This window comes from Canis lupus, chromosome 30, assembly GCF_011100685.1.
Source record: "Canis lupus familiaris isolate Mischka breed German Shepherd chromosome 30, alternate assembly UU_Cfam_GSD_1.0, whole genome shotgun sequence".
Lineage (NCBI taxonomy): Eukaryota > Metazoa > Chordata > Mammalia > Carnivora > Canidae > Canis > Canis lupus.
Window position 1 is genome coordinate 16,688,196 of NC_049251.1, and position 18,363 is coordinate 16,706,558.

At 38.1% G+C, this 18,363-nt stretch overlaps 2 protein-coding genes across 3 annotated transcripts in view; one reads left to right on the forward strand and one right to left on the reverse strand.

Moving 5' to 3' along the window:
- The window catches only part of USP8 (ubiquitin specific peptidase 8), a 66,265-nt gene extending 55,915 nt beyond the window's left edge, over positions 1–10,350 (forward strand). For both annotated transcript variants that reach the window (XM_038580402.1, XM_038580403.1), the window contains 9 exons: positions 176–262; positions 1,248–1,325; positions 1,715–1,977; positions 3,787–3,999; positions 4,403–4,613; positions 5,887–6,123; positions 6,743–6,885; positions 9,182–9,314; positions 9,468–10,350. In XM_038580402.1, coding sequence (XP_038436330.1) covers positions 176–262; positions 1,248–1,325; positions 1,715–1,977; positions 3,787–3,999; positions 4,403–4,613; positions 5,887–6,123; positions 6,743–6,885; positions 9,182–9,314; positions 9,468–9,653 — 1,551 coding nt within the window. In that variant the 3' untranslated portion in view covers positions 9,654–10,350. The remainder of the gene's footprint in view (positions 1–175; positions 263–1,247; positions 1,326–1,714; positions 1,978–3,786; positions 4,000–4,402; positions 4,614–5,886; positions 6,124–6,742; positions 6,886–9,181; positions 9,315–9,467) is intronic.
- A 1,038-nt stretch (positions 10,351–11,388) lies between these two features.
- The window catches only part of USP50 (ubiquitin specific peptidase 50), a 45,119-nt gene continuing 38,144 nt past the window's right edge, over positions 11,389–18,363 (reverse strand). Inside the window, exon 7 of the mRNA XM_038580405.1 lies at positions 11,389–11,663. Within this exon, the coding sequence (XP_038436333.1) occupies positions 11,472–11,663 (192 nt within the window). The 3' untranslated portion in view covers positions 11,389–11,471. The remainder of the gene's footprint in view (positions 11,664–18,363) is intronic.

The following is an 18,363-nucleotide window of genomic DNA, read 5'->3' on the forward strand; positions in this document are numbered from 1 at the left end:
TTTAGCTAAAAATATCTACTTTGACAGTAAAACTAAATAAACTCTTCAGGTCTTTTTTTTTTTCTTTTATATTTTCAGTCTGATGGATTTACTTGTATTAGCTAGTGATTGATAGGCAAGTTCATATTGGAGGACAGTTAAAGTTTTCATTTCTGAAATTTTAATAATTTTACAGCCTGTTAAGATTAAAGGACAACCAGAAAGTGGAATTCTAAAGACTGGAACTTTTAGAGAGAATACAGAAGACCTCGAAAGAAATAAAGTAAGTAGTAGTAGTTCATTGGGTTGGGGGAAACACATGGTTTATAATCACATGGTTGTCTTTACTGTATTTTCATCCTCCATCTGAAAATCTACTTTCTGAAGAAATCTTTCCTTTCATAGCTGGTTTTTTGTTTTTACATGATTGATCCATTTATATGCTAAAAAGGAATAGATGTTTGTCTTCCTATTTAAAGTGTAATAATATATTCTACTCATTTTATGAAATTAGAAAATATCTAGGTCTTACTACATGATCCAGCAGTTCTACTTCTAGGTATATACCCAAAAGAATTGAAAGCAGTTCATAGCAGTGTTATTTGCAATAGCCAAATAGCCAAAAGATAGAAGCAACCCAAATATCCATCCACAGATGAATTATATAAACAGATGTGACATATACATACAATGGTATATTCAGCCTTTTTAAAAATTTAGGAAGTCACCCAGGTGTCCTCACTAGTATAATTTTTTGAGATTCATCCATGTTGTAACATGTATCAGTAGTTATTCTTTTATATTTACTGAATAGTATTCCCTTGTGTGAATATACCACATACATTTTATTCATTCACCAGATAATGAATATTTGGATTGCTTCTGCTTCTTTTGGGCTATTATCAATAATGTTGCTGTGAACATTTGCAAACAAGTCCTTGTGTGGAAATATGTTTTCATTTCTTTTGGGTGAAATTGTCTTTGTGTTTTTATTTTTTTAAAAGAAACTTTAAAAACTGCCATCATTGTGGGCTTGTATGTACACATATTCCTTTTCTCTTTGCTGCAGTATTTGGACTTTGAGACCACATACAGTTCTTAATTTTTAAAGTTGATTTTAAAACTATTAAAGGAAAAAAAATAAAATAAAAATAAAAATATTAAAGGGCAGCCAACACAAGGCTTTTTGGTTTTTTGGACAAGTAGCTTAAGTTTGTATATGGCAAAATTTAACCTTTTTTTGTTGTTTTGTTTTGTTTTTAATCTAGGCTAGAGAACCTTTAACAAGAGCACGAAGTGAAGAAATGGGGAGGATCGTACCAGGACTGCCTTCTGGGTGGGCCAAGGTAAAACTCAAAATAAGCACATAAATAAATAACATGTGTTCTTTTCTAAAAAGCTTTTTTTTGTTGTTTATTCTGCATCTTCTCTAATGCAGAGTCAATTCTGTTTCTTCATTATGGAGGACATAGATTATTTCCCTAATTACAGCAGGGTTAGATTTCTCAGTATATCCAATCTGAGATGATGGCTACGATAGATGAGCATTTTTGGCATTTGTTACTTAGAAACAGTTAATTTTTCCAATACCCAGAGTTCTTTGGAAGTTGAATTATGGAAGTGATTATTACCATTTTATTCAAATTATTTTAATCCAAAAGTAAATTTAGCAGTGGAATACTTTTGAGTGATTTTTTTTTTTTTGACCTGTTGTTTTGTTTCTTTTCCATCTAAGTTTCTTGACCCAATCACTGGAACTTTTCGTTATTATCATTCACCTACCAACACTGTTCATATGTATCCACCGGAAATGGCTCCTTCATCTGCACCTCCTTCCACCCCTCCAACTCATAAAGCCAAGCCACAGATTCCTGCTGAGCGGGATAGGGAACCGTCCAAACTGAAGCGCTCCTACTCCTCCCCAGATATAACCCAGGCTATTCAAGAGGAAGAGAAGAGGAAGCCAACAGTAACTCCAACAGTTAATCGGGAAAACAAGTGAGTTTATCCTAATTCTTAGAACTAAAGTAATCTGCTATATTTGAAAACTTCTACTCTAAACATACTAGTTTATTAATACCAGGGAGTCAGAAATTTCTGAGGATGGTTATACCAGCCATTGTTATTTAGCACAGAGGAAAATATGAATGGATTAAATTCCTTGGTTTTTATCCCAAGTGCTAACTTAAATATATCAGGGAAAATGATCATAATAAGTATTAGTGTAGATATACATTAATATAGAATGTACATTATTATATTTTAGGGCAGCATAGTATAGAACTACCTAGAAGTTTTCCATAAACCTCCATGGTCCCTAAATTTCTCTTCAGGGACCATAATCTCTGGGATTGTTGAGTTTATCTTGTTGCAGCTCTCAAATTCCAAACTTTTTTTTTTTTTTAACTCCACCTCTACTATAGAAGCAAACTTAAATAGTATTAAAATGACAAGTATTGTGTGTATCAGCTCCTAATCTTATTCTGTTCCATTTTTCTTCATTGCATTTCTGCTGTTTTCTTCACAAGTAGTGAATGATCAGTAGGTTCAGTTAATTTTCCCAAACCAGATTTCATTTAGATGTATTCCTGGTGTGGTCCCTCTAATGCTCCTAGTTTATGATTGATAGGATTGTGAGGAGGTAATTGTCAGATCTACTTATCACTTCTAATCTTTACTTTTTGAGGGAGGGGTATAGATGGAAGTATACATAAATGGGTTTATATTAGGGCTCACTATTAAAACTGGTAAGATTTCTTTCTTGAATCATCATTCTTATTAAAGTTTATTAATTTGAAGACGAGGGGTTTTTTTAAGACAATCACACATGCAGTTATGTATTTTTATATGCATTTAACAGAGGAGTACATGAACGTATACACCTGAGCACATATAAAGAAATGCTGATTGAAACATAGTTTAATCAGTTTAATCTGTTCTTAAATTCCTTTCAGGGTGGAAGCATGTTTAGGATCAATAATAAAAGAAAGATTAAGATTTTTCTTAATGCTATAGCCATTCTAGAAGTTCTGCATATAAATCAAATACACTAATAACAAAAGCCTTCTCTAGTCCAAAGCTGTTTAGTAGACATGTTGGTAGAAACATTCTGTATCTGTGCTATTCAGTATGGTAGTAGCTACTTAGAATTGTAGGACGTGGAACTGAGGAGCTGAATTTTTAAATAATTAATAAATAATTGTATTTATTTGAGAGAGAAAGAAGCAGCAGGAGCAGGAGGGCAGAGGGAGAAAAGCAGGTTCCCCACTGAGCAGGGAGCCCAGCACTTAAGGACTGAGCCACTCAGGTGCCCCCTTTTAAATTTAAATAGCTACCTGTGGCCAGTGGCTACTGTATGTGTCAGCACACCTCTGCATTTTGGGTAATAGTACCCAAATAATCTCTGCCTCTTTTGATATCTGTCCACAGTAATAAATTTTTTATTCTTTGTTTGGCATTCTGGTTGAGTTCAACATTTAGTAATGCTAAACTTTAAAAGAATTTGAAAGAGTCTTCTCTTCCAGAAGACCGTACGTGTTCATGAGAAGCAGGGAATCTATCTCAGGGTATAAGAACCATAGACCCACATAAGAGGTTAAGGATACTTGTTTCTTGGGAGGGTCACAAAATAACCAGTGTTACCTAGATAATAAATGTCTTGTAAGACCCAGTACCTTATGACTTATTAACTGTTTACAAGATTACTGTGTACTGTGATACCAGTGCGGGAGTTTGCTATTTGTAGTCTGAACCTTAATTTTAGATACTGTGCATTTTAAGACCTTGTGTACGTTTTTTCTTCCTCAGGCCAACATGCTACCCTAAAGCTGAGATCACAAGGCTTTCTGCTTCTCAGATTCGGAACCTCAATCCTGTCTTTGGAGGATCTGGACCAGCTCTCACTGGACTTCGTAATTTGGGAAATACTTGTTATATGAACTCCATACTGCAGTGCCTATGTAATGCTCCACATTTGGCTGATTATTTCAACCGAAACTGTTACCAGGATGATATTAATAGGTAAAGAAATTTCATACTTACTACAATATAGTATTAAAAGGGTGATATAACCATACTTCCTTACCACTCAGCTCCAGAGAAGACAAATTAGGAAAGGGGAAAAACATCTTTATTCTTAAGGAAAATATGAGTAAAGCCTCCTCTCCTCTCACTGACAGAAGAGGAGCAGTGCAAAAAGGTAGGGACATCAGTTAATTAACTGGAGGTTCGCAGCCCAGAAGCAGCATGCTGGTATAAGCAAAGTAAGATTCAGATGAGTGTTTGGGAATAAACCTGTGAATAAATACTTTAGTGTTGGGTTACAGTATGTAAAGAGTTTAATGTTGACCTTGTCAACCCACTGTACCTTGACTTTTTAAAAATTCCTTTATTTATTTATTTATTGGTAATTATATTTGCAAAGGTCAAATCTCTTGGGGCATAAAGGTGAAGTGGCTGAAGAATTTGGCATAATTATGAAAGCCCTGTGGACAGGACAATACAGGTACATCAGTCCAAAGGACTTTAAAATCACCATTGGGAAGATCAATGACCAGTTTGCAGGATATAGCCAGCAAGATTCACAAGAACTGCTTCTGTTCCTAATGGATGGTCTCCATGAAGATCTAAATAAAGTAAGAAATTTGATTTTTCTAAGTTGCAAAGGCTCTTTAGGGTTGCTCAACACTAATTTTTATAGCAATTTAAAATTATAGGTGATTGTTCAGTGCAAGTTTATTCAAATCTAGTGACTTTGTACTAAGGCAGGGAACTATAAAACATATCTGATAGATCTAATATTTTAAAAGAAATATATAATTTATATTTGTTTACTAAAAGGATAGATCGTATTGTGAGAAATTGTAAATTTTGAAATAGTTGTTAGAGGTACTATGTGACCACATGTATGTGAAAGTAAATCATAAACACAAATTTTCTAAAAGATTAGCTATAGACTACCTGAACATCTTTATTATTATATATTTATATATATCATTTTCGTCCTTGTTTATAAAATAAGAATTACCTTATATAACCAAAGGACTAATGTGAAAAGTTACTCAGGCACATATCTCTCAGATACCTTTGGTATCACTGTTACCACTGAACATATATATACACACACCAAAAAAATACATCGTATTTTACACACATGTATGTGTGTGTATATATAGGTGAATATAAATACATGTGTGTATCTATCCATGAGCCTAGGACAACAAATAAATCCTGTCTAGTTGTAGCCCTAACTCCCAGCTATGTGTGAAATGTCTTCTTTTCAAAATCAAAATTTTCAACATAAAGTTAAAACAAAAATTTTAAAAATGTATTTTATGAATTCTAGTTAGTTAACATACAATGTACTATTAGTTTCAGGTGTACAATATAGTGATTCAGTACTTCCATACAATAGCCATTGCTCATCACAAGTGTACTCCTTAATCCCGATCCCTTAAGAAAATGTATTTTATTAATTTCTATTTAATAAAATAAGTCATATAGGGTGCCTGGGTGGCTCAGTCATTTAAGTGTCCAACTCTTAGTTTCAACTCAGGTCATGATCTCATGGTTGTGAGATTGAGCCCCAAGGTGGGCTCTGTGCAGAGCCTGCTACAGATTCTCTCTCCCTCTCCCTCACACACTTTCTCTCTCAAATAAGTAAGATCTTTAATAAATAAAAAATAAGTCATACTTTCCTGATAAAGTGGGATTTAGAGGAAGATTTTTGGCTACAACTTTTTTATAGCACTTAATGAGAGTAGAACTCTTTCATGAACAAAAATGTTTCTAAATCTGCAAAGTATATTCCATATATTCTTTCAATTTTATATTTAAATGTCAACTTTAAAGAAATAAATGTCAACTTTGAGATATTAATATAAATTTTAATATTAATCTTATTTCCAGGCTGATAATCGGAAGAGACATAAAGAAGAAAACAATGATCACCTTGATGACTTTAAAGCTGCAGAACATGCCTGGCAGAAACACAAGCAGCTCAATGAATCTATTATTGTCGCACTTTTTCAGGGTCAGTTCAAATCCACAGTACAGTGCCTCACCTGTCACAAAAAGTCTAGGACATTTGAGGCCTTCATGTATTTGTCTCTACCCTTAGCTTCTACAAGTAAATGTACATTACAGGTAAGCTCAAGAATAAATGATTTGTAGAATAAATGCTGTTTATATGCATACAAATATACTTTTTTAGATGAAACTTACACATAAATTTTGTTTTAATTATGTCTATGTATATTATTTTTTGTCTATGTATATTAGAAAAAGATTTTTTTTTAAGTTTTTAAAAGATATTTTCCTATAAAATACTTTAAGAATTGATGTTTTTTAAAGTTTGCATTTTGAAGAAGTTTTAAAAGTTACAAGAATTTGCTTCACAGGGGGATCAAATAAGTAGCCTGTTTTCCTCACAACAAGAGTGTGATTTAGCTAGCTTGTTGATATTTTTGTGTTTGCTTCCTTGAGAATGTCATTTCTTCCAGCAAGACTTCCTGAGACACCAGGTAGAGTGCAGACACGCAGGACTGCTTCCCTCCACCGTAGGCAGCACTCACCACGCTCTGCACTCTTGTTATGGTCGGCTCTCTCATCTGGGTTCCCCACTAGGTCATAAAGTTTGTGAGGGGATTGTTTTCTTCTAGTTCTCTGTTATATCCCTCATGCCTGGCAGAGTAACTTATTGAGTAGACATTCAGTGATACTGTGAAGACAGGAATAAGTAACTGCTACTTGTTTCTGCCTCCAGGATTGCCTTAGATTATTTTCCAAAGAAGAGAAGCTCACAGATAACAACAGGTTTTACTGCAGTCATTGCAGAACTCGACGGGATTCTTTAAAAAAGATAGAAATCTGGAAGTTGCCACCTGTGCTTTTAGTGCATCTGAAACGGTAAACAATTTTTTCTGCCATTTAGATGAAGGAATTCTAAGTCCTTCATTCTAAGTCATTTTGTTGTACTGCCTGCTAAGGATGCATTGCAAAGGAAAATATCTGATTAGGGAAATAAGGCAGAAATGAGGAGACTCTAGTTCCTTACCTTAGTGTTTGCAGTAACAGCAAAATGACTACATGACTCTTTCATGTAATGTCATCTTTTTTTTTTTTTTTCTTTAAAGGAAATTTAATTATTACATTTCAAATACAAAATTTGGGGCAGCCCGGGTGGCTCAGCGGTTTAGCACCACCTTCAGCCCAGGGTGTGATCCTGGAGACCTGGGATCGAGTCCCACTTCAGGCTCCCTGCATGGAGCCTGCTTCTCCCTCTGCCTGTGTCTGTGCCTGTCTCTCTCTCTGTCTCTCATGAATAAATAAATAAAATCTTAAAAATCTATTTAATATATATTTAATATATATTTATGTTTATTATTTATAATATTTATATATAATTTTATATTATAAAATATCAAATGAAAATGTATTTATACAGTATAATACAAATGATTAGCCAATAAAATTTATCAAACAGTAAACTAAAAAAGGATTTAATACTAGGCTGAAAGTGAAATAAAGAATTTTTTAAAGATTTATTTAGATAGTGAATGCTCATGTACAGAGGAGAAGTCTGAGAAGTTTGAGACAGAGTCTTAGATTCCACACTGAGCATGGAGCCCAAAGTGGGGCTCGACCTCATGACCCTGAGATCACGACCTGAGCTAAAACGAAGAGTCAGGCACTTGCCCAGCTGTGCCTTGACTCTTTCTCAGGGGTGCCCTAGGCATCCCTGAAATACAGGATTTAAGTGTAGTCTTAAAGATGTTAAGGATGCCATTGTTGGGTGCAGACATTTTTGTCCAGATTTCTCCAGCCAGTGAAAAAGATCTGGTCCTCTAATAGAGAGTTATAAAACATGTCCTAAGTGTTTTGATTTTTTTTTTTTTTCTGGTCTTTGTATATAATCTATCCATGGAGTGATAACAGTGGGTCATTGTTTGATCTTTTTATTGAGCTGTAATTTTAGTTTCAAGAAAGCACTTCTATTTTAATTATTTGCTTCATTGTATTACTGGAGATTCTTTGGCAGTTATATTTTCAACATTGACGTGTTCAAATTTCTCATGTAAAATTTTTAACAGCAGGCTGTGAATCAGTTTTTGTCTTCTTGAGGATTGTGGAGGTATAAACATTCTATAAATGATTACACATTTGTTCAGTTAAAATTTTTAATGCTGCTTTTACTCTTTGCAGAATATCTGAAAATATAAATGGTTCAGAATTCAGTTTTTGAAAATTCTGATATAAGAGTTCACCAACATACCAGTATTTTGATGTTTAAAGGAGCAGAATATGTCAGGATCATGGAATGCCATTATAGTTCACCTTGCTACCTGAGAGTAGAGTATTCCTGTGAAATCTTTCATAAAGCAAAACGGTGAAAAGCAAAGAAGCAGTTACCATTAATTTATATGGAAAATCTTGAGCATTCCTAAACCCCAAAAATAACCTTCTCTTGGGCCTTTCTGATGCCTTAGGACACATCTTGCAAAGAGATGCACAAAATACGTCAAGGTAAAACACAGATGCCGACAGCTTGATGCTGAGTATTCCGGGAAAGACTTGGTGGTGCCACTCTTGCTGCTCGGCAAGGTGCCTGCTGCCTCTACCAGCTTACTGCAGAACAAATACTGCCAAATGCTATTTTCACTGTTCACCTTTTTTCTTAAAAGCAGAAATCCTCTTGGATTTCTTTTGGTTAGCAAAAACAAGGACTAACGTAAGTCTTCTATTAAAGCAGCGTAATGTCAACTTTTGAAAAGGAGGGGATACCTGTGTAGTCTGTGTGCTTACAGTTTCCAGCTCCAGCTTCCCCAGCAGTAGTCTGTCCTCTGGACATGTGTGGGGACTAACATTATAAACATGGGTCTTTGTAGGTTTTTGGCTTTGTAGAAAACTCCTCTCACAGTTCTGGCTGGCCTAGGGGTCCGGGGACCACGGTAAGATTCGTCTCTACCCCCTTAGCTGTTTGACTTAGGGCAAGTCATTTCATATCTGTGTGCCTCTGTTTTCTTGTTTGTAAAGAGGAAATGAAGCCAGATGTCTTTATAGGTCCTTTCACTACTGAAATTCTGAGTATTTGAAATGGGGTTTATGGTCCTGGCTAAAAGTTTAGACTATCGAGGAATGAACTAGAGTCATTCTGATATTTTTGGTCTGTCAGTATTAATTAATGTCACGTTTTGCTCCGCAGTTTTTCCTATGATGGCAGGTGGAAACAGAAATTACAGACCTCTGTGGACTTCCCATTAGAAAATCTTGACTTGTCACAGTATGTTATTGGCCCAAAGAACAATTTGAAGAAATATAATTTGTTTTCTGTTTCAGTAAGTATCTTGTGAACTAAATATTTTCATATTTTGTTTAGAAAGAAAGAGTTGCAAGTGGTTCCTTCATAGGAAAATAACAGAAAGCTTTGAATTATTTAAAATATGTCAGTAATTTCAATATGAACTGATTGTCCATCTCGTTTGACACAGAATCACTACGGTGGGCTGGATGGAGGCCACTACACTGCCTATTGTAAAAATGCGGCAAGACAGCGGTGGTTTAAATTTGATGATCATGAAGTTTCTGATATCTCTGTTTCTTCTGTGAAGTCTTCGGCAGCTTATATCCTCTTTTATACTTCACTGGGACCACGAGCAGCTGATGTAGCCACATAAGGAGAAGTAGGTTATAAGCTAGTTATCTTTTAAGACGCTGAGCGAAACAACTCGACATACTTATACTGGATAGCTATAGCTGGCCCTTTAGAGGAATTCTAGGACAGTGGGAGCTATGTTATTATCACCATATATTTTAGGTCAGTGCTATTATCAAAAAACTGACTAATAATATTTAACAACTATTGCAGTAAGCACTCCTTACAGGTACCATTTATTTCAAAACCTTTATAGTTTGCTCCAAAGTTAAAGTAATTAACTAGCTAAGCATTATTATTCTACCAGGTCTAAAAACCATTCTATCCTTTTTTTCCTTTTTCACTGTTATGGCCTTTTCACATTTCTAAATCCCAGCTTGATCTATGAATACTCTAGAATGATGTAAAGCAGATAGGAATGTATGTGTATATATTTATTGCACACTTGCACATCAAATCAATGTACATAGTATAATATGTGGTCCTTTTGTGAAGCCTAGAACTCAGAGGATTGTTTGTTTTTCTTTTGGCCTATTCTGAGTAACTGCAGTGCTTTCTTAGGGAAATGACAGGGCAAAGCTATTTTTTTGTTGGCTTTGGGCTGTATTTGTGCACTAAATCTTTATTCTAAAAAAATAAATGGAAACTTTCTTTAATTTTTTAAAATGAATTTTCATTTACACCTACATTAAAATCTTAATGAGAAAAATAATTTAAAACCCTTTAAGTGTACTGTCTTTAATTTTATATTATCAAACTATTTAATATACACACACACTTTATCCTACTACATTGACTTAAAATTTAGTTCATTTACCCTGTTCTATTAGGACCAGATTTTACTCTTCCTTCAACTTGATCTAGAACTGCATATAGCACTTAGGATTCTCAGAGTTGGGAGTCCGGATTAGAATAGAAAGGCATAGGAGTCAAATATGACTGCAAAGTGAACTGCATTAAGAACCGTATCTTTACAAAATGATATATTAAAAGACAGAGAGGAGCTTAGAATTTATTATTTACCTCACGGACTCAATTGCTATAGATGAAGTGAATAAAAACTCTCCATGTAAAAATAAGATTGTAAAAGGTGCTCCTGAAAGATAATCACCGTTAGGGGATCCCTGGGTGGCGCAGCGGTTTGGCGCCTGCCTTTGGCCCAGGGCGCGATCCTGGAGACCCGGGATCAAGTCCCACGTCGGGCTCCCAGTGCATGGAGCCTGCTTCTCCCTCTGCCTGTGTCTCTGCCTCTCTCTCTCTGTGTGTGACTATCATAAATAAATAAAGAAAAAATATTAAAAAAAAAGAAAGATAATCACCATTAGTGGACTGTCAGGGAGAGGATGAAAGGACGAATTTTGAATTGTGAGGTTGGCAATTTTTCATGTTCTGCAGTTGGTCTAAGTGACTTATTAGAGTTATTGGCTAAATTGTTTGATTAACTGAATATTTTCAAATCATATTCTTAAGGTCACAGAGCCACTTGAAGAAAACTTACTTTGGTTTAGCTCCATGAAGTATCTTTGGGAAATAATTTCTTGGAAATATATAATTGAGAGGTTCTGTGATAAATTCATCTTAATAAACATTGAATTTTGAACCCTGAAATTAATACATAATTTGCAGTGCTTTGAAGGCCCCCATCAATTAGCATTTCATCATTTACATGCTGCCTTTTTCAGTAGGCCAGGACCTATCTTCTTTGGTAGAGCCTTATCATGTAAAAGGGTGAACAATATACCAGAAAGACTTAAAAATGTGAGTGATGCAAGTAAGTTGCAAGAGTTTAATGACAAAGCAAAACTTGGCTTTTTTGCAGTTTTCAGGAAACACCATTTTCCTAGCTCTTGCATTTTTTTATAGGTATTGAAAAGGGCTGGCAGCTGTAGAACAGGAGATAGGCTGTAGCAGTTTGAACTGAAGTATCTGGAATCTCACTGACTCGTGTGTCATCAAAGCTATACCAGGCTTGGGTCACTGAGTTCTTGCAGAAAGCAGTGTAGTGGCCACCATCCAGATCACCAAAATGGTTCTAGGAGAAGGAATGTCAGACTTAGTATTCACAGGCAAATAGCTACTGGAACTAAAAAAGGTAGGGCCAAGAAATATTTTCCATAGTTGTCCCTTACACTAATTGTCCCTTTTTTGTGGTTTCATAGTAACTACAGAAAAATGATAATATTGTTAAATCCTGCATATGGCCTAACTGCTATTACTATTTTTCATTTGTTGAACTACTTCTATATTGGGCCCACTGACTATTTAAACAGTGTGAATGAGATAGGATAGTATTTGGCAGCATCAAATATTTATCACTGAATAGTGAGCACCTACTATGCATAGACTATTAAACATTAAAAGAAATTATAAGATAGTCCTCTTTCCTAAATGAGCTTACGGTTTAATTTGGAAGATGGGCTAAGGAGAGACATGAAAAAAAGACTTTTAACGTTGGGGTAAGACATTTAAACAACTCCACATTGCTACTACATAATTTGAGGAGCTTGGGCAGGAACAACCCCCTCAGTCACGTAGCATCCAGAGAAGAACCTATTCCATTCTCTTTTTCCCATGTCTTTCCTAACCTGGTAAAGGAATGTTTGAAGCAGACACTGGAGAACCTCACTTCTCAGAAGGCAGTATGGTTTAGATCAGGGGTCAACAAACAGTTGCCCATGGGCCAAATGCAGCCCACAGCCTGCTTTTGTGTGGCCTGTGAGTTAAGAATGCATTTCATATTTTGTATAGTTGAAAAAAATTAATATTTTGTGACGTGAAAATTATATGAAACCCAAATTTCAGTAAATAGTTTTATGGGATACACAGCGATGCTCATTCATTTTACATTTCTCAGTGGCTGCTTTCACACTACAACAGTAAAGGCTGAATAGTTGCAAAAGAGACCACATGGCCCACAAAGCCTAAAATATTTACTGTCTGGCCTTTTACAGAGTAAGTTTGCTGACCCCTGGTATAGAAGGAAGATGATGAATTTTTATAGTCCATTCTGAGAATTCAGCTCTAATACTACACAATGACCTTAAGTAAATTAACCTCTCTGAGCTTTAATTCCCCCATCTATGAAAATGGGGTAATAAGATATCTCTTATACAGCAGTTATTGGGTATCTTTGATATTAAGAACATATAGGAGGTACTTAATGTTCCCTAAACCTTCATTTTCCCTACCTCTGACTTACATGTTATGGAAGTATCCCAAAGCTGACACTTAAAAGATCCAAGCTCTAGTCCTGCTCCTATGACCTTAAGCTGACATGCTTCAGCTTCATTATTTATAAAATGGTACCCATGACAGTGTGATACAATTTGAGAAAGAAATCTGGTGGATATGTAGTGTCCAGATGATGAAGTATTGTTTTGAATGGATCATCAGACTGGTCACAGCTGGAATATGATGTTCAGTTTTGATAATTTAATGTAAAAAAAAATGTTTTTTGACATAATAGAAGGTAAAGCATCTTTCTAGATTTAAATTTCCAGCAGTTATGGCTGACAGCTAACGTGAAAGCCTTAGTTACAAAACCTTAACAAAAGTTGGATAAACTTGGTAAACACTTTGAAATGCATAGCTGATACTAAAGATTTTACAGTAAGAGTAATCCCCAATGGCCAAAAACAGGAACTAAAAACCAGATACGTGGTTGATATTGTGACTGCCTGGGAGTAAGGACAGTTCCTGGTCTCTGGAACCAGGGTGCCTGGATTTTAAAGATTATACATGCACAGGAGGTAAAGTCTTAGGTCTCTGCAAGGTAAGGCATTGGATTGAGAGCCACACACATAGCCAGGAGTCTTAGACACTCACCTTCAATAAAGGATAAATCAGTTCTTGTCTTAGCTTAGGCTATTGATACAGAGAGTGAGTCATTCCTGGAATTTGTTACCACAGATCTGTCTTACTTGGGATTCAAAATTACACTACCTAAATGTTCTTAGAAGCCTGTGAATTTATTTTGGGGGTTATTTTGAGAATTATTTGGGTGGCACTTGGCAAAAGTATCTTTTTCTGGATAGGTGTGCCTTAATTCAGGGTGTCCAGGATACACACATACAAAATCACAATGATGCTGAGCTCACAGTTCAGAATTACAGAACACATGTAGAAACTACATCCCCATGAGTAAGTCAGAAGGCAATAAGTGGCATGATTAACTCCCCTTCCCAAGGACTTTAGATAATAGATTTACCAAACAGAGACTACAAAAACATGTTTAAAGCGATAGACATTTAAGAGAAAGAAGCTAACAAAAAAGAGGACTTCAAAAAAAAAAAAAAAAGAGGACTTCCAGAAATGAGAAATACTTTAATATTTAGTATAAAAAGACTGACGTAGCAATTAAATAGTACATAGAATTGAAGAGACAATGAATATAAAGATAAAACTAGGGACGCCTGGGTGGCTCAGAGGTTGAGTGTCTACCTTCAGCTCAGGTCATGATCCCGGGGTCCTGGGATTGAGTCCTGCATCAGGCTCCCCACAGGGATTCTGCTCCTGCCTTTTTCTTGCCTCTGTCTCTCATGAATAATTAAATAAAATCTTAAAAAAAAAAAAAAAAAACCTAAGGAAATTACCCTGAATGTAGTAGTGATGGAAAAACTAGATGAGAAGATTCAGTATATACCTAGAAGTTCTAAAAGGGGGGCACCTGGATGGTTCAGTAAGTTAAGCCTCTGCCTTCCGGCTCAGGTCATGATCCTGGGCTCCCGGCTCAGCAGGGAGTCTGCTTCTCCCTCTCCCTCTCCTTCTTCTCCCTCTGTGCTCCCTTTCTCTCAAATAAATAAAATCTTAAAAAAAAAAAAAAAAAAAAGTTCTAGAAGAGTGTATTTTAGGAGCAAGACCATATTAAAAGTGATAATGACTGGGGCACCTGGGTGGTTCAGTGGTTGGGCGTCTGCCCTTTGGCTAGGGGGTCATGATCCCAGGTTCTTGGGATCACGTCCTACATTGGGCTCCCATGGGGAGCCTGCTTCTCCCTCTGCCTCTCTCTCTGTCTCTCATGAATAGATAAAATCTTAAAAGTGATAATGACAAAACTATTAATAAAAGTCATGAATCTTCAAATTTGGGAAATATAAGACAGGAAGAACAGACCCTCCACAGTTAATCTAGGGAGAGGGCCACATAAAAGGGTAGGACGAATGGAGGCGACCATGCCCCTGGTCCACAAACAGGAGGGGCACCACCAGCCCCGAGGAGGGAGAGGATCAGACCCCACACCAGGCACCCCCAGCCCTGGGGACCTGCACTGGGAAGAGGAGTTCCTAACACCTGGCTTTGAAAACCAGTGGGGATTATCTTCAGCAGCTTCAAAAATCAGTGGGGCTTCATGCTAGGAGAGCCAGATGGAAAGAGGAAAGGGAGTCCTCGCCCTTAAAGAGCATAAAAAACAATTCAGCCAGGCGAGGTCCAGTCCCCAGATGGTGATATAGGAAGACCCTGAATTCACTGTCCCCACGGACCACACCAAGTTACATCTATTTATAGAGCGGCTCTTCCTGAAGAACTGAGGGCCAACTGAACAACGAAAGAGAACAGCAAGAAAAACGGAGACCCAGTAATTAAGGGTCTATGGGAAGGGATAATACTAAGGGACCAGGAACAGATTCCTCCGTCCTCGGGCACAGAAAAAAACCCAGTGGCTTAAAAGAGCAACCAGCACATAGAAGAGCCAGGCCTAGAACTCTGCTAAACGGCAGGGCTGCTGCTAGAACACTCTCTGGGCGGGAGGGGCTGATGGGCGCAGTGTGTGCTGCCCTTCCACCCTGACAGCAAGGCCAGTGCGCACCATCCAGATGCCCTAACCGGCCTGCCCCCAGACCCCCAGCACATACCACCCCGCCGGTCCCACCAAGGCGGCCACAGGGCAGTGCATGGGAACCCCCCTGGTTAGCCCTCACAATAGCTCTGGCATTTATGCCAAGGAGACACAGGCGCAAAGCATGCTGGGAGACTCCAGGCCCACCCACTTCAGCTTCAGGTGGCTTATCAGGGCACCTGCGGTGCAGACCACTGTGAAACCTGCCAACTGATGTCTCCTTCAGATCCAGCTATCCTGCCGGAGGTGCTCCCCGCATGAAGTGCCCCCGGGGAGCCCCCAGCTCATGTCTGCATCGGTCCTGGCCACCCTGCCAGGTCACCTACTGCACTGGACACCCCGGAATCCTCCTGCCACACCGGCCTTGGCTCCAGTCATTCAGCCAAGGCATGCACCGAACATTCCAGGAAACCCTAGCCTGAACCTAATTTGGCTTCAGCTGTCCCATCAGTGTGAAGAGCCTTGGACAATCCACCTTGCAACCCCTTCACAGTTCCAGAGCTGTCCTGCCAGGGCACATTGTGTGTGGACATCCCAGGGACTACATACTGGCCAGTGACCATTTTAGCTTCAGCTGTGCCTCTTCTGTGCAGAGTGGCCCAAGACCTCTCAGCCTGTAGCCCACCTAGGCCCCAGCTGTCCCTCCAAGGCACCCTATGTGCGCAGACTCCTGGGACACCACAGGCTGACCCTCTGGCTTCATCTGTCCTACCAAGGTGCTCTCTGTGTGTAGAGCCCCAGCACCCTCTCCCCTGCTTGCTCCCACATAGTTTTACCTATCTCACCAGGGCACCCCCCGTAGGGACCTCCCATCCTACACAATATCTCAGCTCCAGCTACCCTGCCTGGGTGCCCCAGCACAGACTGCCCCAGGACACCTCAGCTCTCACCTATTTCGGTTTCTGTGGTCCTGCCAGGGTGCCCTCAGCACCCAGAACCCCAGGACACCATGTCCTGTGTCTGCTTCAGCTTTGGCTATCCTGACAGGGGCCTACTGCCTGGAGAGCCATGGGATCCCTGTGTTGTACCCACTTCAGCTTCAGCTGACCTGCCAGGGTGCCTGCTATGGCAGAAGCCCCAGGGCCTCTTGGCCCATACTGCACCTCTGTCCCTGTCACCTATCGAGGCACCATCTGTGCAGAGAGCCCTGGGACACCCTGGATAACATCCCACCTTAACTTTAGCTGCCTTGCTAAGGTCCCTTCTATGTGTAGAGCCTCAGCATATCCCGGCTTGCACCCACTTTAGCCTCAGCTGTCCAGTCAGGGGGACCCACTGTGTGGAGAAACCAGAGACCAAACAGTCTGCCCTTACTTCACTGTTAGCTGGGTCCTGCCAGGGCTCCCACTACATGGAGAGCCCCAGAACCCTCAGGCTACGCCATCCACAGCTCTAGCCAGCCAGTAAAAGTCACCAAGCACACAAAGTCTACATAAGGGATGACAAACACAAGATCATTCCCTCAAGTTGAGAAGGAGCCATTCCAGCTAATGCATACAAGGAAATGCAGAAAGTCAAGAAAAATGGAGACAGTGGAATATGCTCCAAAAGAAAGAACAAGACAAAACCACAGAAAAAGAACTAAATGAAATGGAGATAATATGAAAAAAAGAACCAAAAATAATGATTGTAAAGATGCTCATTGGGCTGGAAAGAAGTGTGCAAGATGTTAGTGAGACCTTCAGTAGATGGAAATATAAAAAAGAATTAATCAGAGTTGGAGAATACAATACTGAAATGAAAAAATACACTAGAGGGAATCAACAGATTAGCAGGTGAAGAAGAACATATCAACAGTCTTTAAGACAAGGCAATGGAAAGCACCCAAGCTAAGAAAGGAATCTTTAAAATGAGGATAGGTTAAGGGATCTCTTGGATAACATCAAGAGAACATTTGCATTATAGGGATCCCCAGAAGAAGTGAAAGGGGCAGAAAATTTGTTTGAGGAGGAGTGCCTGGCTCGCTCAGCCAGTAGAGCATGCAACTCTTGATCTTAGGGTTGTGGGTTCAAGCCCCATATTGGGAGGCAGAGATTTCTTTTTTAAAAAAGATCTTATGTTTAAGAAAAGAAATTTCTTCATTTGAAGAAATAACAGCTGAAAACTTCCCATACTAACCAGGGAAGGAAATAGACATCTAGCTTCCAGAACACAAAATTTAAAGAGAAAGAAAGCCAAACCTAACACTACCAAAACTTGTCAATCACAATAAAGGAAAGAGAATAAAGGACCAGAACAAAACTACAAAAACAACCAGAAAACAACAAAATGGCAGTAAGTACACCTATTAATAATTAAATGGAAATGGCCTAATTGTTCCAACCAAAACACATAAGGTGGTGGAACTGATTTAAAAAAACAAAAAACAAAACAAAACAAAACAAAAACAAAAACAAAAAAACCACCACCACAAACCATCTATATGCTGCCTACAAGAGACACTTCACACCTAAAGACAGACTGAAAGTGAAGGAATGGAAAAACATTTACCAAGAAAATAGAAAAGAAAAAAGCCAAGTACTAATACTTATCTCAGAGAAAATAGACTTTAAAACAAAGACTGTAAGAAGAGACAAAGAAGGGCATTACATAACAATAAAGGGATCAATCCAACAAGAGGACATAACAGTTGTAAATATCTATTCACCCAATATTGGAGTACCTAAATATATACAGCAAATATTAACATAGAGAAGTAAGTTGATAATACAATAATAGTAAAGAGTTTTAAAACCCCACTTACATCAATGGACAGATCATCCAGGGCAGGGGGAATCAATAAGGAAAGCATGTCTTTGAATGAAACACTGGACCAGATGGATGTAACAGATATATATGAACATCCCATACAAAAACAACAGAATACACATTTGAGTACATACAGAACATTCTCCAG